The 27,658-nt window shown below is 40.3% G+C and overlaps 1 protein-coding gene across 2 annotated transcripts in view; it reads right to left on the bottom strand.

The window, feature by feature from the left end:
- Window positions 1–673: 673 nt before the first annotated feature.
- Window positions 674–27,658, bottom strand: part of MARCHF11 (membrane associated ring-CH-type finger 11) — a 109,813-nt gene continuing 82,828 nt past the window's right edge. For both annotated transcript variants that reach the window (XM_081519325.1, XM_081519326.1), the window contains exons 4-5: window positions 23,713–23,905; window positions 674–1,322 (exon numbers count right to left, since the gene is read on the bottom strand). In XM_081519325.1, coding sequence (XP_081375451.1) covers window positions 1,000–1,322; window positions 23,713–23,905 — 516 coding nt within the window. In that variant the 3' untranslated portion in view covers window positions 674–999. The remainder of the gene's footprint in view (window positions 1,323–23,712; window positions 23,906–27,658) is intronic.

Below are 27,658 nucleotides of genomic sequence, written 5' to 3'. Positions count from 1 at the left end.
AAGTCCATTGGCACCATTTTTCCAATAGCATTTTCTTACTTCATGTATCTGTGTCATATTTTGGTGATTCTTGCAATATTTCCAATTTCCTATTATTATACTTGCTATGGTGACCTGGGATGAGTGATCTTTAATGTTATTATTATAGCTTGAAGGCTCAGCTGATGGTTAGCACTATTTAGATTTTTAAAATAAGTACATTGGGTTTTATTCTTTTTTAAGAACTAATGCTATTGCACACTTAATACACTGCAGTACAGTGTAAACATCTTTTATATGCTCTGGGAAACCAAAAATTTCTAGTGATTTGCCTTGTTGTGATATTGACTTTATTGCAGGTCTGGAAGGGAACCTGCAGTATCTTTGAAGTATATCTGTAAGACTATTTTTATTCCAATCATCTGTTTCTTTTTATAAGCTCTCTGAACTATTTCAGAAGTTAGAAAACAAGCCATAATTCCTAGGACTTGCCTTCCTGGTGACGGTTTAATTGATCCCACACAAAAAAGTCACGCTTAGATTGACAACCAGCCAGAGGCATGAGGAGGACCAGTGCGAGCATCACAGAGGATGTTTTGCTTTGTCCTTGATGGGCACTTTGGAAATTTCCCACAGCATTCTAAACTCTTCCCCATTAGTAGCATGCCTGAAAAATTACACATGGAGCAAGACGTTTGATAAAAATATATTTAAAACAAGCAAGAAAAAATAGTTTTGACCTTAAGTATAACTTTTATCATTCTTTTAACCAAGTAGAGTTAAATAATATGTATAATGATTTCAAGTACCAACTTATAAAAGATGTGATAAATTAGAAAGCAAAGAACAGGAGGACTCTTTTTTCAGAAAAATGTATTTGCAATTCAAATGTTCATATAAAAAGCATAAATTTTAAAAAGTTCATAGATGTGTGTTTTTAGAAGTGCTATGGTTTTGCCATTCATTGCAATTACATTCCAAAATGTGCAGGGTAGTCCACGTCACACCTTCTCAGCTTCGTCACACTGAAGTCACTCTCATCACAACTTCGCCCGAGCTGTTATCTTCTGACAAATCTTCATGGGCCCTCATTCGATTGAACAGATGTAACAACACGTAGCCACACTGAAATCTCGGGGAGGTCAACTGGGTTGGGTGGACCAAGTTCCTGTTCCGCAGAGCCGTCAATGGCAACCATAAAGTCCTGCTTGTGGAAGACTCTCCCCGGCTACTTTCTTCGATGTCTGTGGCTTTGTCATAATTTAATACATCCCAGTGTAAGTTGACAGCTCGCCAGCGCTTAAACACTCTGTACACTGCAGCTCCTTCATGAACAATGAGACCTGAAATTCGAGGGGGAAAATAAGAGACTGGTCCTCATCAAAAAGGTGAGAATGTTATTTTGTATCCAAGTAAGACATTAAGGAAATAGTCAATTATCCATTACTCAGCATCATCAAACAACATGGTATTCTGACTACTCAAATATTGTGTCTAATGGCTAGCTACTAGCTGTATTACACAGGTGTAGTCAGTATTCAAAAATAAGAACCCACTGCCATGCAGACAGTAAGGTCATCTTGGGTACAAACTACTTGCTCCATTTTGGCTCAGGATATGCTTAGGTATTTATGCTGCCTTAGGAGAACCATCAGGGTTTCCCTGGTGGCTCAGACAGTAAAGAATCTGCCTGCAATGCAGGAGACCTGGCTCTGATCCCTGGGTCGGGAAGATCCCCTGGAGAAGGGAATGGGAACCCACTCCAGTATTCTTGCCTGGAGAATTCCATGGACAGAGGAGCCTGGTGGTCTACATGGAGTTCACTGAGATGCAGAGTCAGACATGACTGAGAGACTAACACTAACACTAGTAAAACATCAGGTTCATTCATTCAATCAGCATATATTTCCTGAGTGCCCACTGTAAGCCAAGCAATGTGTTAGGGGCTTGGTCTGTGTTGCCGACTTGATTTGTGAAACAGATGTCAAGCTCACTGCCACCTCCGCAGCTTCTAAAACAATGACACAAAGGAGGTATGAGCGAATCTTCTGTTACTTTTCCTCCCCTCAACAATTCAACAAATATTTATTAAGTGCCTACTTGAGAGTTTTTGGGCTTCCCTGGTGGCTCAGCTGGTAAAGAATCTACCACACATTTCGGAGACAGACTCTCAGGAAAGTAAACAGGATAACACAGGAACCTCGGGGACAGCAAACTGGCCATCTGTAAATGTGCCCTGATGCATGGCACCATCTCCACCATCCACCCAAGATCCCAGGACACCCGGCATTTTTCACACATTTACATTTCAACGTATAATCTAAAAGCTTTTGAATCTGTGACCCATCACAAAAAGGAATCCCTGGTGGAGAGGTCCCTTCACATAGAAAAGCGAGAAGGAGTTTCTCTTAGAGGAATCTGAAATTTCATTGAAAGTTGAAGGAGAGGCCAATGAAGTCTTTCTTAAAATGGAATATGGCATGTAAGGAGGATGTGTCAGTCGACACGATCACATCTAACCAAAGTTTGAAAATGAGAAGATCCTACCACCTGCCAGCATTTAGAATCTCGGGTGCATGTCCTAGAAAACTCTCATCAATATAAAGAGGAAGCATGTAAAAAATGTTTTATACATTTGTGTGTATTTGAGAACAAAATCATGAACAATCTCAATGTCCATCCTGAGAAGAATGGATAAACTGTAGTGTGTGGATCCAAAGGATCATAGCAATGAAAGAGAAGGGAACAAAGTCACATGAACTACAAATCTTGAAGCAGTAGTGGAAATCTCAAAGCCATATACCAAATGAAAATTTTAGAGTATAACTGCTTGGAGTGAAGAAATACTATACATTTTTTATGGATATAGATATATACCTGGTAAAAATGTTAAAATGTGCATGGGAATAATGACCATTAAATTCATGATAGTGGGGGATTAAATTGGAGAGAGGCTTCAAAGAAGGCTTTCTATTGTATCTTTAGTATTGTGTTTTTTTTAAGCTCGGTGGTGGGGATGTGAATGTTCAATGTATTATTCTATATGCTTTTATGTACCCAAATAATTCATAATTTCAAAAATAATGGGAAATTAGGAAAATTGGCCTAAGATGGGTTGAGGAACAGACAACAGAAGGAGGGGGACAAATAAGGATTTGCCACATTTATGTGAGGAGCAGAGTGCAAGCAGCAGGAGAATACAGAGAAACAAAGGAATAAACTTGTCAGGAAAAACTGACAGAAATTGTAATGCAATTTAATGCAATGTAATGTAATGCAAGAAGGGGGAAAATCAGTCTCCCATTTTTAGGGCTAGAAGAATGGGTGATTGAAAGGATGATAATAACCTCCCATAGGTACAATGAGTTCGTGTTTGGAACAAGCTTTTGTCAGGGAGATTTTTTTTTTTTGTCAACTAAGACACTGCTGGCAGGCAATGGAGACACCTGGTCTTTGAAAAATCATACCTACCTAATATCAGAATTTAAATTTTATTATATATTCCATCCTGTTGTTCAGTTGCTATGTTATGTCTGACTATTTGTGACATCTATCCCTTACCAGGAGGTAAACTTCTGACACACATGACTTAAGAGCATTCCAAAGACACTAACATAGGCCACTAAAAAATGCATGTGGTCTAATAAATAAAAATATCTTGAACTGAATTATTATATACCACTAAAATAATAAGAAGAAATGTAAACTTTTGTCAATCATAGCAATTCAATTGTTTGATTCTTTTTTTCCTAAGGAATAATCAGAGTTGACCCAAATGACCAGATGTTTTGGGGAAACAGTCAGAATTATAAGTCAAGACTACCAGGTTTTAACTGATAACTCTAATATTAGATTTCTGAAATCTCCTCAGGTAATAATTCAACTTTTCTGATTCTGTTTTTCCTCCTTAAAATGTGATTGGAATACCAAATCTGTATATTCTGCCAGATGCTATGAAGATAGATTGAAATTAATCAATTATAAAGCACTCAGATTTCCTTGGGGGTGGTAACTATCTAAATACAAGACATTATTATTAATCAAAAATCAATAGTGAATCTTTGTGGTGCAGTGAAAGTCGCTCAGTGGTGTCCGACTCTTTGCAACTCCATGGACTATAGAGTTCATGGAGTTCTCCAGGCCAGAATACTGGAGTGGGTAGCCTTTTCCTTCTCCAGGGAATCTTCCCAACCCAGGGATCAAACCTAGGTCTCCCACACTGCAGCCGGTTTCTTTACCAGCTAAGCCACAAGGGTGGTGAGGGGCATCCCACAGGTATAGTACATTCTGAACTAGATTTAAAAAAGGAGAACTACTTGAAGTTCTCATGAAGACAAGTCCTCTTAAGTTTTCCCCTGCATGTGCTGCTTCTTAATCACATTCAAGTTATGAGAGATGTTTCGACTTGGCTTTATTCTCCATAGTAAAAAGTGAAAGTCGCTCAGTCGTGTCCAACACTTTGTGACCCCATGGTCTATACAGTCCATGGAATTCTCCACGCCAGAATACTGGAATGGATAGCCTTTCCCTTCTTCAGGGGATCTTCCCAATTCAGGGATCAAACTCAGGTCTCTTGCATTGCAGGCGGATTCTTTACCAACTGAGCTATCAGGGAAGCCCTTATTCTCCATAAATGTCTGTAATTACTCCTCTCCCTCTAGAGGTTTTCATTTTACCAAAATATGAGGTACCCCGTCTCACCCCAAGTCTGTCCTTTGTAATGTACACTTTCCCTCTTTCTCGTTTAGATTGTTTGAAGCTGTGGCAAATAGCATTTGTGTTTATGAGTGTTCATGAGAAAATTTGATTACTATAATCATTGAAATCCAGAAGTAAGGATTCATTTCATTCTAGTTCATGTTTTGAGAATCTTCCTGATTATTGGTCCCCTCTTGTTTCATAACTGATCACTTCACATCATCCATAGCCACTCTCTGACTCACACCTCAAGTTAAGCCTTAAAATGAATTTGTCATCTTGACATTTTGGGTCATAGGAAAAACAAGCTTAGATTTACTTCATCTGAGTCACTAACTCTGAAGTGAAAAGCAATGATAATTTCTAGAAAATGTAAATATTACATATTTTATGCTCCTTGCTACATTATTAATGGCAAAGATGTCAACAAGGTGTGATTCATGGGAACTTGGAGTTTTGAGACTTGAGGAGAATATGTGTGTAGGTGCCCCTGTGTGTGTGGTTGTTCTTTTTTTTTTTTTTATCATTTTCTTGCCAGTAGCATTTAATTAGAGCATCCCTTTATTGATGTACAAAGGAACATTTTTGTTATGAAATAATCTTTATCAACAGAAAAGGTTTAAACAGTTTCTGGGTTCATTAAAATAAGGGCACAGTGTGTATGAAAGTAAAATATATCCCAAATTTAGAAGTGGTGTGCTAGTTGAAATTCTTACGTGGTAGTAGAAAATGAGCTAACTACCCAAGAAATAATGGGAAGACTCTCAAGGTACACAGACTAACATGGGTATCTGTGTGCACACATAGACATATACACCATTTGTCTGTTTATTTCAATATAGACAAATGTGCTATGCTGTGCTCAGTCGCTAAGTCATGTCTGACTCTCTACGATCCCATGGACTGCAGCCCACCAGGCTCCTCTGTCTATGGGGATTCTCCAGGCAAGAATACCGGAGTGGGTTGCCATGCCTTCCTCCAGGGGATCTTCCCAACCCAGGGATCAAACCCAGGTCTCCCTCACTGCAGGCAGATTCTTTACTGTCTGAGCCACCAGGGAAGCCCAAGAATACTGGAGTGAGTAGCCTATCCCTTCTCCAGGGGGATCTTCCTGCCCCAGGAATTGATCCAGGGTCTCCTGCATTGTAGGTGGATTCTTTACCAGATGAGCTACCAGGGAAGCCCTTAAAAGACAAATGGTAAATTAAATTAACAGAGACTTGCAAAATTTATGGTCAAATATAAACAAATGTTGATATTAACTACCAAACCACCAGTCGAATCATTTCATTTCTTGTGTAATCTTGACTGCAACTCTATAAATAGATGTATTATTGAATAGTTAGCTTCCCTGTTAAGGAAATTGAGACCTAGAGAGATTTAGCCAGTTGTCCAATGTTATGATGATATCAGCTCTGAGACTGAAGCCCAAATCTGTCTAATTGCAAACCTTGAGTACTACAGGCCTATGCATGGTAGATTTCCAATGGATGGCTGTATCTTCTAGTCATATAATGACCAGCTGAAAGAACACTCTATTGACTGAATATATCTTCCCAAATTCATGTGCTGAAGCACTAATCTGTAACATGATGGTATTTGGAGGTGGGATCTTTGGGAGGTAATTAAGAGTTATAATTCCTGAGAGTGCTAATGCCCTTACACAAAGAGAAAGAGATGTGAGTTTTCTGTGTGCAAATGAGTGTGTGTGTGTGTGTGTGTGTATGTGTACGTACATGCACCAAAGAAAGGCCTTGTGGGCATATAACAGAAGATGGCTGTCTGCAAACCATGAAGAGAGCCCTCACCAGACTGAGTAAGCCAGCACCTTGACTTTGGACTTCCCACAACCTTCAAAACTATAAGAAATAAACGTTTATTGTTTAAGCCACTCAGGCTGTGGTATTTTGTTACAGCAGTTCAAACAAACCAAGACAAACCTGGTATATAAACTACATCACCCTCATTTAAAATATGAGTAAATTAGGTCCCAGAGACTATGATTTGGGCAAAGTGATATAATTATTTGCCATTTTTAATATCCTTGTGTGTCACCAACACTATTTCATCTCTAGGAGTGCCAATAAAACAGCCCCTTCCATTTGCCCCCATCCTAGGAGAGAAAAGTGTTGAGGAACCATATATGCAGGCAACACTGTGAGTGGTGTGCTCTCTGTCTGGTAAGCTGTACACATCCTGAGCTGTCCCAAGATATGCAAGATCCTAATTATAACACAACCTAAAGGCCTCTGTGTGGTTCAATCATAGAGACCCTTGGGAAAGCTAAAGAACTCTCAGCAGATAATTGGCCAGAAAAGGCTGTCTTGATTGTGAAAATGTCCAAGATTTCACAATTAAATTTAACTATCCTTCCTGGCCAAGATTCTTCTCTTCCTCTCTCTTTCTCAGTGAGTTTCCACATAACTGAACTCTGTAAATATAACCTGTGTCATCCTGAAAAGTCAGTGTGTACTACCAGCAAAATGGTGACTTTTGGTCCCCTTTAACTCTGTTTAAGAAGAACAGATTAGAGTGGATTAGAGTCAACCTCATAAAGTAGCCCCAGTTTTACTACTTAATTCCCCTTGAGGAACCTGGGGAAGACCACAGTGTGGTTGCACCAATGAGGGTTAACCAAATAAGACAGTGGCCCAAGATACTTTCTGTTAAGGTCATCTTTGTTAGAATGTAATAAAATGCATTAATTGTTCTTTCACATTTTCCTAACATACTCTACAGTTAAATGCCCAACAGTTATGGAAACTTAGACTAAATTGTAGAGGTAATCACTTTAAAAGTCACTCTTCCATTGTTGAATCTTGTTAATATGAATCTTTTGAAGAAATAACCACAAGTTATTTTTAAGTATACTGAATGAGTTTTGCTGGACTCAACCATATATGAAGCTTAAAGTAAAGCAAAAATCAGAAAAACAAAAAGAAGTGCAAAAACACAAAACTTAAATAGAGATATAAAGATTGAAGTGAAAGTCACTCAGTCGTGTCTGACTCTTTATGACCCCACGGACTCAAACATTCCATGGAATTCTCCAGGCCAGAATATTGGAGTGGGTAGACTTTCCCTTCTCCAGGGATCTTCCCAACGCAGGGATCAAACCCAGGTCTCTCGCATTGCAGGTGGATTCTTTACCAGCTGAGCCATAAGGGAAGCCCAAGAATACTGGAGTGGGTAGCCTTTCCCTTCTCCAGTGGATCTTCCTGACCCAGGAATCGAACCGGGGTTTCCTGCATTGCAGGTGTACTCTTTACCAACTGAGCTATGAGGGAAGCCCATAAAGATTGAAAGACAATACATATTTGATTACAGAAATCACTAAGTTCACAAAAGAAAGTGATCATTCTGATACCATAAATCTAGGCCTCTGGGAGCTATCAATACAGTGTCCTGATTACATATGGGGATTTTGAGAATACAAATGTGCAATGTTTCCCATCAGAACAAATAATAAAAAGAAATATCCTACATAAATGCACTTATATCTATTAAAGATTTTTATATATCCCCACCCCCAGAACCAAGTTGAGAATGGCAGGCTGGTCATGAGAGTTTAAAGCTCAGTGGTTAAAAAAGAGATTCATTATGAGCATTGGCAATAAAATCTTCTGCACAAGAAATGAGATAAGGACAACAAATTATTCAGAAACTTCTCACAACATTGAAACCCCTGACACTAGAGACTGGCTAATGCCTAAATATGGATGATCTAATCCTCTGCATCCTCAAAGTAGAGAATGGCACCCATGAAGAAACGATCTTAGTGAAGATCCTAAATGACTGCACCTCTGAGAGTACACAAAAGGAAGTTCACAGTGTTTGTTTTACAACATTGTCACCCTCTACACCTTCCTCTCCACTCAATGAAATCTGTGTCACCAGCCTGGATGCAAAGAGCACATTCATGCTGCCCCTTCAATGATGATGACAACACTGCCTGGGAACAGAACAATATGCAAAGGCAAACTTTAACATGGAGTATCACTTCTCACTAGTTGGCAGTGAGGGAAGCCCTCCCTTTTCTAGAAGGTCCTGACATAATTTGGATTTTCTTCTCAACCTACCATCCTTATTTCAGCTAATGACCACCCCTTCAAATCAGTTAAGCTAAAACCCAATGATTACGTAGGCTAAGATATCCTCTTGCACTGAATTCTGCTAATTCTATCTTCTTAACAAATCTGAGATAAAATCATAGAACAGAGAACCTTCTGTCTGTGACCCCAATCAGCCATGTATTCCCTGAGGACAGGAACCTAATCCTACTTCAATTGCTGATACATAGTAGGAACTCAATCAATCTTTGCTAAATGAGAGGGCATGAGAAAGAGAAGAGTAACTATCACTGGAATCTAAAGATGACAAGACTGACTCCATCTGGGTGCAACAGTGTTGTTAAAACACAAAATGTCTCCAATACTGTTCTTTCAAAAGTTAGAGTAATGCCTGGAGATACCAGACAAACTGAAACATGTATTCCAAGACTAGAAATGAAAAGGATTAAAAGATTTAGGCCTTTATTTCATAACTGGGTTTTGCCCCATCCCCTTCAAAATACACACACACAGAGACACAGACACAGACACAGACACACACACACACACACACACACACAGCCTGCCAGAAGTAGAAGAGCGAAAATTCTTTACAAGGGTTTGTTTTAGCCTTAGTAAATTGCAGCAGCCTCCCCCTCTCTTGTTGGCCTGGTCATCAAATGCTTACTTGAGTTAAACAATCATGAACAATATAGTTACAAATGCCTGTGCCAGACCAAAAAGCTTAAGAGTAAAAAAATGCTGGCCATTTTTCTGACCAGTTGCTCTGTTCAGAAACCGATCCATCAATTAATTATTTTAATGATTTCTTTTCTTCCTTTGTAGATAGGAGAATCTTCTGCTCTTTCAATCACCAGCTCTGGAGCACAAATCTACCATAGGCATATTCACAGGATATTCCTCAAAAGCTGCAAACTTGTTATTATAAAATACACAGTATGCTAATTTTTTAAAAAAGGATTAAAAGAATTCACTGGAGAGAAGAATTATTATATTATCTAACTTTCCACCCAACAAGGCTCGAGGAAAAAACTATCTGTGCATATTATTGTTTCAATAAAAGACATAGAGGAATGAGTCCAATACTTTTTTAATATATAATACAGGTATCCTAGAGTTCCCCTGGGCTTCCCAGATGGTAAAGAATCCACCTGCCAATGTAGGAGACCCAGGAGACTCGGGATTCAATCCCTGGGTCAGGAAGATCTCCTGGAGAAGGAAATGGCTACCCACTCCAGTATTCTTGCCAGGAAAATCCCATGGACAGATAATCCCATGGACAGAGAGGCTACGGTCTATGGGGTCACAAAGAGTCAAACACAACTGAGTGACTGAGCATACAGACACACAGAGTTTCCTTGTAACTGGAACCATGGATTAGAACTGGTTTAATTTCAGTTGAATGCAACTCCAATTCTGTCCTTCAAATCATGGACAGATGGAACACCTGGCATCACAGAGATATGAAGTGGACAAACACAGTAACTAAATTTCAAAATTAGGAAATACTGGGAATGATTTAACCCAACCTGTTCATATGCAGAGATGAAGTCTCTGAAGCCCAGAGAAGTGACATAGCTTGACCATGGGCCACAGTTACGTTCAAAGTCCAGAATCAGAGCTAGACCCTTGAAGCCTGATCCAGTGTACTCCTCTGCAAGAACTCAGATTGCAGGAGCCATCCCTGGCAGAAGCTTGTCCTCACAAGTGTGTCTCTGACCTGAGGGATATTTCCTGATTATGACTAGACAGTCAAAATCTTTCTTCAGTAACACAAGAGGCTGCAATGGTCAGCTCTCCTCTGGCCTTTATCCTAAAGTGTGCATGGCTGCAGCTGGGTAGGAGATGGGAGGACTGTAGTGGCCTTCACAATATATAAAATATTAATAAATAACTCTGCAAACCTCAATGTTATAGCATCTGGCTTAAAAGCCTGTAAATGTCTATCTTCTGTGTTAATTAATTCTTTAAGGATTCGGGATCTACCTTGGTAGATTTCCATTTGTTTCCCATACTCTGGACCAAAGCCAGTTCTGAGAAGGAGGCTATTTGTGGACTTAGTGGCAAGCTGAAATGTGTATACGTAAATTTCCTTTCCATCTCCAATGGATAAACTGTCTACTGCAAACTTGCAGATTATGATTTTATTAACCTTAAGGGTAAACAATACATGTATTGATTGTTCCATTTCATGGGGTGAGAACAATATTTTAGAAGTTTTAATTGAAATATCTAATTAAAACCTGTTTATCTTTGGACCTGACATAGGCTATTTCACTTCTGTTGACTTTGCTTTTCATTTCTCTTAAATCACATAGATTGTGGGTAAATATTCAAAACAGAAGCTGCCATCTCAGCATAAGTAAAATTTCTAATTCTTTGACTTCATCCACATAACGTGAGTAATATTTTGTAGTTGAAAATATCAATTAAATTTGATGTATTTTAATTGACGTTAATTAGAATTTTTAACAACATAAGAATGCTCAGAACTTAGGCTTCTTTAATATTCTATTCTGTGATCTAGCAAGAAAATTCAAGGTTGAGATGTGATTCTTTACATAAATAATTCTTATCAAGAAATTGCTTCACTTAAAACAATGGAGAGAGAAATGGATTTTGGTATGGTAATATTAAATATTTTATCTTTAATATGTTTCTGTATATTTTTTGTTCTATTAATTAACAATAAATAAAAGATTCACAAAATAGCTAATTACTCTGGGTTTTTAGGGAAAATTGTTTCTCCATTCCTGATCTAAAACTAGTAGTTAAAAGAAATATTTATTTCTGGTATCATGCCTTAGGTGTTTGAGACAGTAACTAAAGAATTAGTTTCAGTTTATTGAATAGACAGGAACATTTTAAAAATGACCAATTCAAGCTCAGCCTGTAACAGGCTCTGGAGCCACAGTACCCAATCTTGGGTCCCTCTTCTACTCTGGAAAGTAGTTAATGGTGCCTTAGTTTTCCCATCTTTGAGATGAGGAGAAGAGTACCTACACCCCATAGGGTTGTTATGAAGACTGAGTGTGAAAACCGAGGTAAAGTGCTGAGAATGCTGCTTGGATCAGAGTAAACATAATCTTAGCCATCACTGGAGATTTGTTTTGAAAACCTCCTTTCAACATGTTTGGAAATACGCTCATCTCTGTGGTTCCTCCTGACCCCAGAGGAACCCTGTCAGGACACCTACTTGTGTTCCAAGTAGAAACATCGTTTAGAAAAATCACCACATTCACACTCTCCTTGGTGAGAAAGTTCTTTGTTGCAAAATAGTCTGAAGTCAGGAGGTCCCCAAAGACTGGGTGCCAGTTCTGATGAACCATCTCTAGGTTCTGACGTTAAGGGAGCTGCTTCTCGTCACTGTTCCCATTATCACGGTCTCATTTGTTTTCTCTTCCAAGGAAAACTCCCCATGTCCAAGTTGAGTTGGCCTCTTTAATAACCTCATTTTAGAGTAGCCTAGGGATATAGTCAGCTCTCTCTAAAGTTGCTGCAATTGTTCCAAGCCTCACGTGTTTAGAAATCACACAACCGCTCTTGTGGAAAACAGTCAAGTTGGAGAAAGAGTGAAGTCGCATGGAACGCACACACACATGTGCGCATGCTCACATACAGAATGAAACCACAGGGGATGTCCGCTCCTGACCCCTCAGCTGCTGCCAATAATCTCAGATGACTGGTTCCCTGGCTCCTGGATCTCTGCAGCCCCACAGACCCACCCCCTTCACATCCACGTGGATGACTTGACTGTGACCTAACTTGTGTAACTCTTACCCTCTGCGGTCCCTCCTTCACTTCAGCTCAGGCCTCTCCCTTCCAGAAACTGGTCCAACCGCAAGCCCTGACACTCTCCCAGCACTGCTGGCAACCACCACCTCCAGGGCTTCTAACTCATCCACTTTCTTCATTTCAGTGGTGGTGGTGGTTTAGTCGTTAAGTCATGCCCAACTCTTGCGACCCCATGGATTGTAGCCTGTCAAGCTCCTCTGTCCACGGAATTCTCTAAGCAAGAATACGAGTGGGTTGCCATTTCCTTCTCCAGGGGTTTTCCTGACCCAGAAATTGAACCCGAGTCTTCTGCATTGCAGGCAGATTCTTTACCAACTGAGCTACTTTATTTCAATGAATGCACCCTATTCTGCTTCCTTGTGACCTCGAGCCCCTCTCTTGGGCAATCTTCCTCCAAATCAGTCAGCTTCTTTCTGGCTCTGGTTCCTTCCCCAGTCTCTGAGAAAGCGATCCCATCGTGTAATTACTCTCTACCTCTCAAGGAGAAGGACAAGGTTGATCTTTGTCCTTGCTGGTGTTCTAGCAACTCTGGATATAAAGCCTCATCCTAGCCTAGTCTCACCATTTCACCCCTCTACACTCACTCCTTAGCCCTAATGGGTAAAAACACAGAGCCTCCTAGCCCTGTAGACTGGGGCACCCCTGGCCCAGCTTCAGGAGGGCACTCAGCCATGTCCCGTGGTTCTTCCTGTCTCCTGGCTCAGCCTCCTCTCCCCAAAGCTCTCTGCAGCTGACCGTCACTTGTAATGCTCTCGACAGACTCCTCTCCCCACACAGTGCCTTCCCCATCTCAGCAGATGACCACACGACCTACCACCAAGCAGGAGATGCAGGAGACACAGATTTGATCCCTGAGTTGGGAAGATCCCCTGGAGGAGGAAATAGCAACCCACTCCAGTATTCTTGCCTGGAGAATTCCATAGACAGAGGAGCCTGGAGGGCTACAGTCTATGGGGTCGCAAAGAGTTGGATGTGATTGAGCAACCGAGCACACACCCACCTACTGCCTGAGCAACAGATCTTTTGCAGGGAGGTCCTTCTGTTTACTCTCCCAAAGCAGTGCATGAGGCATCTACAGCCGTGTCCACCCTTTCCTCCCCCGCCTGCCCATCTCAGGGTTGGGAGGACTCTTCCTGTGCAAGACAGACCCCTCTCCTGAGTGCTGAGTTCCATCTCTGCACCTCAAGGGCATCAAGCTGTCCCCCACCCCACCCCGGATCTTCAATCTGCCTTCTGATTCCTTCTGAGTCTGTCTTCTCAACATTTGCTCAAACTTCACTCTGCCATTAAAACAAGCGAATAGCAACTTTTCTCAAATCCACACCCCCACATCCAGATTCTACCCTCATTTAACTGTGCTCTTTTTCAAACACGAGTTATAAACTTACATCCTGAGCCCCTTCTGCCTATCCCAGCCATTCTCTGCAATCCGTGTCTATCCAGTCAACCCCCACACTGCCGAATCCAGTGATGCATTCTGGCTTGATTTCACCTACTCTTGATAAGGCATCCGGCACTGTCAGCTGCTTGCTCCTCCCCAAGTCCCTTCCTCACCTCACCTGACCCATGGCCACGTTCATCTCTCGGCTTGCTCTGTCTCACTGCCTTCTTCAAAATGCTGCTCATCTCTCCTGAATCACTTCCCTTGCAAACGCTGGTTTCAACTACCAGATATAAACCCCCAGCTCAAATTTCCAACCCTGAGGATGATTATCCTTCCCCCATCTGCTCTCACATACATTTCTCTCCTGGCACTTTCCATGCTGTATCTTAATTGCTCATTTCCCTGACTGTCTCTCACCAGCAGCTGGAGAGCTGAGAGGATTCTATAGTCCAAAAGGTCTTCTGCAAAGGGCCAGAGAGCAAGTACTATAGGTTACACAGATATCATAGTTCCTCTTTGTTGAGGCTGGAACCACTGACTGATAATACATCAATGAATGGATATGACCAGGTTTCAACAAAACATTTTTTATGGCCACATAAATTTACATTTGACATAATTTCCATATGTCATGAAATAATATTCTTTTAATGTTTATTCAACCATTTCAAAGCGTAAAAATCATTCTTAGATCTTGGATGGTAAAAACAGGCAGCAGACTCTGAACTAACTGTATCTCTAGCCTGTGCTCCAGACCTGGGACACAATAAATGCCCAATGAATATTGGCCCAATAGATGACTAATGCTTCTTTGGCTAAACTGCCCCTGATTGCATGCATGCTTAGTTGCACAGGTGTGTCTGACTCTTGGCAACTCCGTGCACTGCAGCCCTCCAGGTTCCTCTGTCCATGGGATTCTCTAGGCAAGAATATTAGAGTGAGTTGCCATTCCCTTCTCCAGGGGATCTTCCTGACCCAGAGATCAAAATAGCATCTCCTGCATTGTGGGTAGATTCTTTACCATCTCAGCCACCAATTGAGAGAGGTTCAAAGACTGACACTTTTTCCTAAGGAGGAAACAAAAGTCACCAACAACAATATATTTGGTCTGCTGGTCAGCTAATCATGTCCATGTTTCTCCAAAAGAACTTGAACCATACCCAGTCACAGGAGGGGAAGGTCTGGGGTTGGGTTTTCTCCACCAGGAGGAGGGCTGAAGAGTGAATTCACTTTGAGATACCATTTCAGCACAGCCCTGAGGGCAAGGAGCAAACGCAAGATCCCTTCTACTTTTTTCCCTGGGGTTTTAAAGTCAGCAATACCACTAATAACCAACTATGATAGTAATCTTTGGAAAAACTGGTAAACATCAGTATGATTAAGCCATAGACAAGCCTATAATTTGTACCTCCAGAGTAAAGAGATAATAACAGCCTACTTCTCACAGTATATAAAGGGTAAAGAGCTGTTCTTCCCCTAATGATGTTGAATTACAAGGGGCCACTCTGCCTCTCCCTCCAAGGGGCCTGGCTAGATTCTAAGTGAAGTTGGGGCATTTCCTGGGGGCTTGAAGCACGCCATGATATTCTGAAATCAGGAAAAACAATCTGGGCTTGTAAAGGAATTCTGCTCTAAGAAATAATTCTAAATGAACCAGGAGAGCATTCGAATCTGGTTAACAGCCCTGGCTGCAAGGGTAACAGACCAGCCAGTGTGGCCAACCTCCCAGCCCAGTCTTTCCCTGGGGAGATGTTTGAAGAGAAACCCAGAGGAACTCCGGGCTAGAGAAGAAGGTTTCTGTCTGTCCTAAGTCAGCAGCTGGGCCGAGATCTCCCAGGTAGCCAAACTGAGATGCTGGAGGGATGTTGGTCCCTGATCAAATTATAGACCAGGAAACAGAAGAAGGAAATGGAGCCGAGGTGGCTGACTGGTCCTCTTCTGTCTAGAAGGAAAACTGTAATAGGAAGATTCAAAAAGGAAGCACTGGGTTAATTGATATTTCTAGTTATTTTGCCAAACACTTTTTAAGTTGAGCTTCTTTTCTTCCCACGTCTTATGATTCACGCAGATGCACCCACATCCATGCTTCCTATGAAAATAGGTGTGAGACAAAGGCAACTGCAACCCCCACCATCCACTGCAACCAGAGTGCCAACCAGGGCACGCAAGTAGCTTTCACATCCCCGTCCCCTCCCCAGGGCTGCATGTGGACCTACTGGCAGCCTAAGCTCTGTCTTCCCGAGTGATTCCAGTGACTCAGATCCCAGATTTGGTGGTGGTGGTGGTGGTGACTGGGGTGGGACAGGGTGGACTGTGATGCAGGGTGGGTTTCTCCCACCAAAAAAATCTACTTCACATGGATCTGAAATCTCATGATCAAAGTTGCTGGCAAGTTTGAAAGAGTCGGGCCTGTGCCACTTGGGCAGAAGAGGAGAAGAGGGGTCACCACGTCCCACAGAGAAAGCCTCTTCAAGTGGAAATGCCCCACTTCAGGTCAAACTGGACTCGGTGGTCCAGGCTCTCCGCTGGGAGGACCGGACAAGAGTTGACCCTGTTGCACATCCACACCTGCTCTGTGCAGGATCTCACAGGCCCTAAAGAGTGTGGTGAAATCAAGTGTCCTCTTGGTAATTCTAAATTATTCACCTGGAACTATTTGACAAAATTTTATGTTTATCCATACATAACTCTACAGCTTAAGAAAATGCTGTCTCTCACATGTACACACTGCTATATATAAAATAGATCAGTAATAAGGACCTACTGTATAGCACAGGGAACTCAAATCAATACTCTGTAACGACCTATATGGGAAAAGAATCTAAAGAAAGAAGGGATATATGTATCTGGATAACTGATTCACTTTGCTGTGCACCTGAAACTAACACAACATTGTAAGTCAACTATATTCCAATAATTTTTTTTGTTGTTAAAAAGAAGAAAACTCTGTCTCTCTACCACAACCCAGGGGCTGCACTTTTTATAAACCTCACCAACAGTTGCCCTTTCAGGCACACATCTGTTTGGTGATGACCCTGTGTGACAAGGTAAGAACTGGGAGCCCTCCAAGGGGTGCTCTTCAGTAAACCCATTTTTTTTTTCTTTTTCTGCTCTCAATTATTGTGGCATGTTTCAATTCCAATACTAATTTCCTTCAGTAAATGTGTCTTTCACCTAAAATGCTCTAAGAAATATTGTCAACTTCTGAATCATGCTGGGAAGCGCCAGAAAGCAGAGAAAATTTTAAACAGGAGATGGTTTCAACATCATTTATATTTTGTTTAGAATGCATTAGGATTTTCTTCCCTTAGTTGATTCACTTTCTCAATTATGCTTTGCTTATGTAATTAGGTTGTATGCATTGAAATCCAGCCACAGGAAGGAAGATGACCTAGAAGCATCATTTTAGGGCAAACAACCCTGCCATGAAATATACATTGGTCATCCTCCATGGCAAGGATTCATTTCTTGTAACCAAGACTCTGAATATCCTGAAATTTTCTGTCAAACTTCTTCATCTTTCCTCATATAATATAAAAAAAAAATTGAAAATGTACATTTTATACTTCCCATCAATCAAATGTTAAATCCTGTGTTACTTTTAGCTGTTCTGCCTGAAGAAAGAAAAATAGAGAAGTGAAGCAATGTCAAAAGCAACTGAATTTGTGCCTTTTAAAGAGAATTACTGTGCCTTTTAAACAGCAAATGCAGGTCTAATACCATCAATCCGAGACCACAGGAATCTGTTATATTTATTTGTTCTTCCAAAGTTCCAGAATGAAATGTGAATAAAAGTTATCAACTGGTAACTCTAAATAGTTTTCTTGCATTTGCTCGAATAGCTTTAGCTAGATATATTATCAACTATGAAAAACAGATTTTCAAAAGGGCCATGATAGATACAAAAATTTATATAAATTAAAAAAAAATGGACTTGAAACTTAGGAAAACCTTACGTGGGAGAGCATGAAATTTCTGCAGAAAAAGAACTGTTCAGTATTGACTATAATTGATACAGAAAGAAGGCACTTTGATCTGATCCTCATTCTAGTATGTCCGGGATTATTTTTGAATACAATACTGAAATAGCGCATCTGCTCTGAAGATCTTGGAAAGCAAAATCCAGCAGGGGTGACCCAGATCACTGCCTCCCAAGACCACCAGCTTCTGCAGCACATTCAGGAGCTCTGGGGTCACTTACTTCTACGCCTATTACACTATTAACACTGAAAGGATTTCACTTCCCTTTTTTTCGTGTAGTAAACACTCCCAGAAATTGCTTTAAGAAAAATTGCTTCCCTTTGTCTCATGACTCTGTGGCTAACATCCCGATTCTGTTATTGCTGACTCTCCTGATTATTCTATTTCTCAAATTAAAGTGCAAGCATGCAGAACAGAGGACGTACTCACACACACACACACACACACAGATGTAATGAGCAGGAACCAGAACTACCTCGCAGGATGCTTTTGAAATAATGAGATAAATTATAAGATGGAATTTACACTGTCCTGCTCTTGAAAGCTGCACGTGGCAGTCCTGATGTCCCTAAAAGACGCCAGGCTGGACAAGCCGCATAGGAGCAGGGTCCGGTGTGGTCACTCCCACTTTCTTAGATAAATTTGTCCCACAAACCTAGATAGTCATGTGTTCAGTTGCTCAGTCATGTCCGACTCTTTGCGACCCCACGGAGAGAAGAGCCTGGTGGGCTACAGTCCATGGGATTCTCCAGGCAAGAATACCGGAGTGGGTTGCCATTTCCTTCTCCAGGGAGATGGTCACAGAATGGATGTTAAGAAAACCACTCGAATGGTGTTAAATACAATCCAAGCTACTCATCATCATGTCAAAAAAGGAAACTGTGAAAAAGATCTCGAAGATATACATCAACATTGGAGAGGGAACATTTCTGCACAGGAAGTGACATGAAAAAGGGCAGGGGGAGGGAAAGGGTCTTTTCTAAACTTTAAATATTTCACAATTGTAAACATGAAAGGTGTTTTAATCTGAATATGTATATGTTTATACTATGTGGATGACTAACAAAACCTTTTACAAGAACAACAGTGATCCAGATTTCTAAATTTTGTAGCCATAACCCTCATCACCCTTCCCTTATCATTCCAAGGAAGATACAGATCTTCCAGACGTGGTTTTGGCACTAACCTGGCATGTGCATGAGACTAGGTATAAGCACTGCTACCTCTGTTTCAGGAATCCCCACATAACAGGGAACATGATGAGGCTTTCGTTCTAGTTTACTGCTTCTATGAGAGACTGAACTCGCCTCCTCAGAGTCCCCAGACACTGAGGGGACCTAGTAGTGGCCCTCACTTTCCAGATGCAAATTCATCAGATGACTCCCCATCCTATGGTCGCATCTCAATCCCTCATTTCTTTGAGTCACTCAGAAACATATTCCTCTTGTGGTCCAAGCATCCTTGGAGGGACACAGCTGATAGAAGTGGGAGTCTTGTTTTTTCCATGTGCCATGTATGGAGCTGAGAACCAGGTCCTGTGCCCAGATCCTTCTGCCAGGCACTTGCTTTTAATTTCTGAGTTGGCTCATCTTTCTGTGTCCACTGTGCAGAACTTCTTAGGAGGGAGCCACTGTGAGCCTGCTGTGACTATTACTTCTCCCTAAATTGCTACCCTAGGGCTACAGCATCTTGGTGATTTAGATCCTTTATATTGGTTTTCCTAGTACACAATCATAGTCTGAATGCCATCTACTTAAACATTTAAAAGAGCTCCCCAAATATAATCTAAAGTTACATCTCTCTGTACTCCCATTTCCTTAAGACGGCTCCCTCTGACAGCTCTGTGTCTACCTCTGGACCACCACTCTCTCACTGTTAATAGCCTTTTCCCAATCCTCTTGCACTCATTTTCACTTTATTCTTCTCATGAAACAGTTACTTCATCATTTAGGAACTACAATCTGTTATAAAGACAAGGTGAAACTTGTCAATCAAACCCTTACACGTTTACCATCCCATCATCTAGAAATCTGTCCAATATGGTAGCCATAAGCCACAGGTGGTTGTTTAAGTGAAGTTTCAATAAAATTAAATTTAAGATTCAGTTTCTCATTCACACTAAGTACGTTTCAAGTGCTCAACAGACATATGGAGCTCGTGTCTACGGTACTGGGCAACACAGATGCACAACATTTTACTCATTGTAGAAAGTTCTGTTGGACAGCCCTGATCTAGGTATTTAAACTATCACGGTACCCAGGCCCTTGGGAGAATTCAAAACTTTAACAGCAAGAAGAAATTGGATCTTGGGAAAGCAGATGTATTAGTCGATAATAAGTGAAAGTAACAAATTAACTTTGGGAATAAGTAAATTTCCCCAAGTTCTCTTCCTAAACATTATGTGGGCTTCCTGGATGGCGCCAATGCAGGAGACGCCAGAGATGTGGGTTCTCTCCCTTGGTCTGGAAGATCCTCTGAAGGAGGAAATGGCAACCCACTCCAGTATCCTTGCCTGGAGAAGCCCATGGACAGAGGAGCCTGGAGGGCTACAGCTCATGGCGTCGCAAAGAGTCGGACACGACTGAGTGACTGGCTGAGCACAACACGTGACTTACACTGACTGGACTATAACATTGTTTTGATTCTGGAATAATCTTCTATGAATTCACAGAAATATTTTTTAAGAAGAACATTTATGAAGATGTCAATCTGCTTCTTCTCCATTTAGGTATAAATAAGTTTGAAAAGCTTAGACGAACAGGAATACGGGAATGTTTCCAGCCGCCTTAAAGCCTTCCAAATGGGAGCCAAACTTAGACTCCAGTGGTGACAGGGGGCCATCTCTCCACATGCCGAGCATCTCTTCATCCGTCAGCATGCTCAGCTATCGCTTCCCCATGAAATCTGCCTGAAACCGTTCTCTCCCCACATAAATCAGCCCTCATCATTCTTCCCCTGCTTTGTCCAACTACAATCTCCTGTGCTTAAGTCCATCACTGCACATCCTGCTGAATTCTAGTTACTTGCATCTGTCCTGTCTGTGTGGCTGGGAGCTCCTAGAGGGCAGGAAAGGGACCGACTCTCATCTGCATTCCCAGCACTTAGCACTGTGTCTGACACTTGGAAAGCTGATTGAATTGAACAAACTGGACACAAGACGTATGCTTTTCACTCTGACTCTGGTCTTGCAGTCACGGGTATTTGAGGTATAATCAATGTAAGCTACTTTGTTACTGTCTACATTTAGTTAGCAGACATTTTAATTAATTTGAAATATTAGCAGGAATAATTAATTACCTGCCATGATCCAGCTAGCTATCGGTAGCCTACATGTATTTGCTTTCTGACTCTAATAGATTTCCAATTTCTTGGGGGAAAAATAAGCTTTTCCCTGGGTCCAAAATGGAGAAGGAAATGGCATACCACTCCAGTACTTTGGCCTGGAAATTTCCATGGACAGAGGGGCCTGACGGGCTACAGTCCATGGGGTGGCAAAGAGTCAGACACGACTGAGCGACTTTCACTTCACTTCTGGGTCCAAAAAGGCTAACTAATGACATTGCAAAGTGAAATAAACACTGTTGTTCAATCTGAATTCTTTAATATTTTTCAAAGTATACAAATAAATCATTGAATGATGGGATTTTGTTTCGATGAGCCAAAAGACAGTGAAAAGTACTGTCAATATTTAAAACCTAGATAAAAACTCACTTTCCAAAGCTTCTCCAAGAAAATGTCCACTGGTTTTTCTTCCTAAGAAACTTAACTTTATAAAATGGGCAAACACCCACATTACAAAAGGGAGGCCCAGATACGTCTTATGTTGTCAAAAAGATCATTAGTTCCTATGTATGTGCTCTTAAAACCAGAATCCTAACAATCTTGATTAAAAGACTGGCATGAGCAATCAAAATTTAAGATATAATAACTCAGTATTAAATGCAAGCTATGAAATTCAAGATGATTTCCTAAGCAAGAAAGGCCTGGCCCTTTCAGTGCTGTACTAAAGTCAACTGGAATTTTTTTCCCTTCAGGTCAGATTGGGAGCCTAATGGTTCTTTCGTTTTTCATCTCTCCTTTTAAAATCAATGGAATACCACATTTTATAACTTTTATGTTGAAAGACAGAAAACACTATTTCTGAATTTGTTGAGGGATTTGTAGAATAACTTTGCAATTCTTCTCAATTTAGAGCCATACCCCAGAGATTTATTTGAATAGAGAGTTGGAATTTCCAAATGCCTACATATGCATTATCAGATTTAACGCAAATTGATCATATACATGATTAGCCTAATTATTCAGGCTACAACTGCTCGGTTTATATATTTTTCATGACATCTCCCTCCATTCTCTTTTCCTTCTTGACCTGAAATTTTATACTTTTCTTTCTTACTAGTCTTGTGTTAGTAACAATGGAGAAAAGAAGAAAAAGAGGAGAAATTCAAGCTGATCATAGTTTTTAAATGTACAGTGTTCTCTTAGAAAACCTGACTGAGAATATTGAAATTGCTAGTGAAATTAAGGCTTTCGTGAGTACAGGCATTATTTTAAGTGATTTAAAGTCTTTCAGTGTTTTGTGTCTTATTCAAACACACTTAATCTACAACTTCCAGTTACTAACATAATTATTTTACAATAGTCTTTTCCTTTATTTAAGTCTGTGTGCTATGGAGGCTTATTCCCATTTTTATAGGTGAGGAAAAAAAAAAGGAATAGAGAGAGGCAAGGTTGACCTGTCGAAGCAGTGGCCAGGGTTAGAAACCAAGGCACTCGATCGTAGGTCAAGAGTCCTTTCCCTGAAGTCAGTGGCTCTCACATCATCGGCCTGTCGGTGAGCTTGTGAACACAGATGGTGGCTGGAGAGGGGGTGCCCTGAAGTGTTGGATTTGGCAGGTCTGGGGCAGGTCCTGAGAACGTGCATTTCTTTACAAGGCGCTGCAGATGCTGCTGTGGCCAAGGGTGGTCCTCGGATCATACTTTCCTCCCCGGGCTCTTTTTACATCCCATAAGCTGTGAGCCACATCGGAGCAGGGGCTCTCCTGGGTAAGGTATGCTTGCTCTCCATCCTCATCCCCTGGTGCCAACAGGTCACCATCGCAATGCCTGTGGCACCTCACACACATCAAGTAGATGCTGCCTGAATCGGCTTCCATTTTCCCATGGTACAAGGGAAAGGAGATTGGTCCAGTGAAACATGTAAAGAATCTTTTCTGTAGCATCTGTTTTGGCTAAAGTGTCCCATCCTTTTCCTCTTCTAAACCACTAAATGTAATAAGTGAAACTAAGTGGCACAGAATGGCAAGGAAAACTGTCCTCAAGTCCTTACCCTTCCAAGGAGCCCTTTATGTCCGGGGCGGGGAGTCTGAGGTTACCAGGCCACGATATAAGACCTCCAGGTATCCAGTTTCTCCCAGATGCACACTATGGCCGTTGACATTAGTCAGTACCTTCCCAGCTTTGTGAGGGGGATTTAGTTGCTGTTCTTCCTTAGAAATTAAGTGACTATCCTTCCATCGCCCACCCCCAAATAATTTCTTCAACTCTTCCTTCTTTATGGTGCAAAGTATATCACTTTAAAAGGGCATTATCCTGTTCATTTTTCTTTTTTTCAGACTACTTGGGAACAGAGATGCTATGCTTTTTGAGAAAAGTGGTGGATTGTGGTGCCCCAGGCAGTTAATGAGCTACAGAACCAAGATCACGTGAACCACCACATTCTATGTTAGATCCGACTGATGGAAACGTAAGAGCTGGAAGAAATGGATTACTGACAGTTTGTTAGCGTTGAAATCATGGTCTTACCTATGCACACTAGATCCATAAAACCATACATTCCATAGCAGATCTGAAAAAGGATGTCCTTCCTCTGCCACACTGCATAGGGGCTGAAGGCTGACCAGAGGAGCCAGGTCACACTCGCTATTAAGAACAGGGATCCTAGAATTACAGCGATCATCTGAACTTTCTCAACCAGTGTTATAGAAATGCTTTGCCACTAAAAGAAAAACAGAGGCATGTAAGAAAAAGTGCTGTGGGTAATTTAAAAAGAAAAAAAAACATTTTTAGCCCCATGTTCCTCTTCACATTAGACCCTTTTCAATCTGATTGGTCCCCAAATGAATTTTTTTTCCATTTAATTCAGTTTATAAAAAATAGACCAGTAGATAAAGATTAATGAATTGCCTCAACTTCATTATTTTCAGTAATTCACCACTTTGCAAGTTTAATCTAGTTTTATTCCAGATAACCATACTGAGTGTGAATGGCTGAGGAATATTTAGTACCGAGGAATCACATTGTCATCTTTCACACATGCATGAAATTAAATGCACTCTGAAGAAACATGGTGAGGACTCCTCTGCCTGGAAATTTATTTTGCTCTTAATACATTTGCAAAATGTACTGCAAAAAACTACTGCAAAACTACTGCAAAAAGGGAAGTACCTCCTTTTGTGAAAAAATGTAAAAAGTAAATAAAGAAGCTATATAAGAACATCTGTGAAAAAGTCATTTAACACACTGAAATAATTATGAGGAAACTATAAAACTGTATATTATCTGTTATTGCTACATTTCATATGCTCAGATATTATTGGTTATTTATTATCTAATGAGCAATCCATGAAGCCATTCTTGTCAAGATTTAGAATTTGTACTTAAAGGAGTATCTTTGAAACTCACAAACTGTATAAGCACCCACCATTCAATGGAGACAATAATTTGGTGTCCGAAGCATCAACATTTGGGAGGATTTATCGTATAAATGATGAAAAACCTTTCAAGGTTGTTAACAACTTGAGAGAATTAATTAATCATGTTTTCACTTTTGCATCACCGAGACAGAAACAAAACTAGAACTGCTATTATGGTCTGCCAGTAAGTCAAGCAATGAAACTCAAAACGACCTGCACAATCTCCTTGTGTGAGAGTTGTGGCTGTTACAACATATGGCTTGTCAGAAGAATTCCTAAACAGTTTAAGTAACTTTTAAAAAACAAATGAGCTTCAACAATCAGAATCCACTGGGTGAATCTGACAACCTCTTTAAACTCTTTACTTACCTGCAGTGTGAATATGTGAATCCCCAGAAAGAAGTCTATCACTACTCATAACTTCCCTCTCTTCCTCATTGCCTTGGTCTCTCACCACAAATAAGTTACGTATAATGATTTTAAGCATGATTTGAACCTTGCGTATTCTTAAGACACTATAAAGTCTACATTTGTTAAAGATTAAATATCAAAATGAATTCAAAATACTTCATTCTCTCAAGTCACTTACTGGTTTCTCTTAAAAAAAAAACACCAGAACCAAATGACAAAGTTTGTGGATTCTATAATGAAGACATTTTTAATCATTTTAATATGAAGATTAATTTATTGAAAACTGGTTCTTATTTTTACAAATTTTCATGAATAATAACTGAACCAGTCAATTTTTTACATTATTATATCATCACTTCAAATAAATTAGTATTGTGTTTCAAGCACGTATCTGAAGCTTTACTTTTTTTCACTATCTTTCTGACATAACTTTAAGCACATTAATTTCAAATGACTAGGCATTTGAATTTTAAACCATTTTAAATTTGCTGTTGCCAGCCAAGTGTGAAGTGTCAGTGTCTGTGGTCTTGTTTAGTTTTGATGCTCATTAAAGTCTGCATTGAATACAACATGGTAAGCAACGTAGAAAACTGCTTCCAACTAATCTCCAGCTTAGATGGATGCTAACAGGTCTGTATACACTATGTTAGTCTTTATCAATTTATTAATCACATCACAAAGATGAAAACAAAGCATCATTTTAAGCCCATGAGGCAAAGGTGTCCAACTCGTGTGTGTATGTGTGTGTGCTTGATTTTCACATGATGTGCTATAGGTTTTGAAATACATATGCCTGCATCACAGGAGTCAGAAAGTCAAAAGTGTGTGAAGAGGGTTCACCAGGAATGCACTTTACATACTGATATCTATTTTCCTTTTGCCAGGAATCCTTTATGTTCCAGATTCATTATGTAATTTCAGTGGCATTAAATTTGGACAGCTCAATATTGTATAATTAATTACATTTTGCTCCAGTTAAGCTTATTAATTAATTAGCTGATCCAGGCTGCCTGCATGACAATTGAGTAACAACATGCGGCCATGGACACAAGTGGTAGACCCTCATAGGCGCTCGGATTTGGGAGAACTGCTGGGGATGGTTATATGGTGCTGTGGTGTGTCCTGGGACACAGAAGCTGGTGACTCTGGTCTCAGTCAGCTAACTGCCAGGACGAGGAGGCCACGCTCAGGTGGCAGGCTTCCCAAACATGAGGCTCAGCCGTCCCCTGACGAGAAAGGTGAATGAACAACAAGACAGACTTACTAGAAATAAGATTCATATGGTATCACTTATATTTGGAATCTTAAAAAAAAACAAACCCTGATACAAATGAACTTATATACAAAATAGAAATAGCCCCACAGTCATAGAAAACAAATTTATGGTTACCAAAGGGGAAGGGGAAGGGAGGGAAGGGATAACTTAGGAGACTGGAATTAAAATATACACACTATTATACTTAAAATAGATAACCAGCAAGGACCTACTGTATAGCACAGAGAACTGTACTCAATATTTTACAATGAACTATAAGGGAAAAGAGTCTGACAAGAACAGATATATGCATATGTATAACTGAATCACTTTACTGTACAAATGAAACTAACACAACATTGTAAGTCAACTATACCCCAACAAGAAAAAAGGAAATATTGATGCTTCACACTTGTTTGGTGTTACCAAATTCAAAATGGTTTAAAATTCAAATGCCTGGCTGTTTGCAATCAATTTATTTAAAATTATATCAGGAAGCTAGGATAAAAAAGAACAACTCTTGATTACAATACACCTGGAAGCTCAATTATTTTCTATCATAGAAATGATTTTTTGTTGTGGTTATAAAAAGTAATTTGAGATTTTTGAAGTTTATTTTTAGAGAAGGACAAGCTGTTCAAAATCTATAATGAGCTCCCTACAATTTTGGTTTTATGTTACTTCACTAATAGTGCAAATGTGCATGCAAGTGTGTCTGAAAGTGCATGTATATTCTTCACATGCTGATGAACCTTAAAATTAGTACTATTTCAATGAATAGATAATAAGGACAAACTGTTACTGAAATAAAATTTATGAAACTAATTATGAACTTAGAGATTGCCCTTTGAACACTGACACCATCTTGATAATTTCTTCACCCACTGTATACCACTCTCTTATTTTTACCATTATGTGCAAAAAGTGGGATTTTTCACATTCTTCCCCTAGGAAAAATACTATTACTTCCCACCACTCACCAAGCATCGTTGCCCTGGAAGACACTCATTATCTACCAGGCTCAGCCTAAAGGAACTGTGTTAATGGACCATTAGCTTGGACCTTAAGAACAGTAGAGGAGTGTCTTGGGGCTTCTCTCTCTACCCCAACAATACTGAAGGCCTGGGCTGCAGTTTGTAAGGCACTTCTGAATCTTGAACAAAATTTGTCAACTGCGGAGCACACCTTTTTCTCCTCTAAAACTTCATACGTAAGTATGTATATATTTATTTTTTCACTTAAATTTCTTCCCAAGTTTGGAAAGGAAAGTAACAATAATCAGATTGGTTTAAAGCCAATAATTGCTGTTCTTTTCTTTTGGTCTGTAATATGTGAATATGTATGACTCTTTCATACTCCCGAGAAGCTGTTCACCTCTACACAACTATTG

Source organism: Giraffa tippelskirchi, chromosome 8, assembly GCF_054371585.1.
Source record: "Giraffa tippelskirchi isolate mGirTip1 chromosome 8, T2T-mGirTip1v1.2.pri, whole genome shotgun sequence".
NCBI classification, from domain to species: Eukaryota; Metazoa; Chordata; class Mammalia; order Artiodactyla; family Giraffidae; genus Giraffa; species Giraffa tippelskirchi.
The sequence above is the reverse complement of the archived record's forward strand: the minus strand, read 5'-3'. Positions and strand labels throughout refer to the sequence as shown.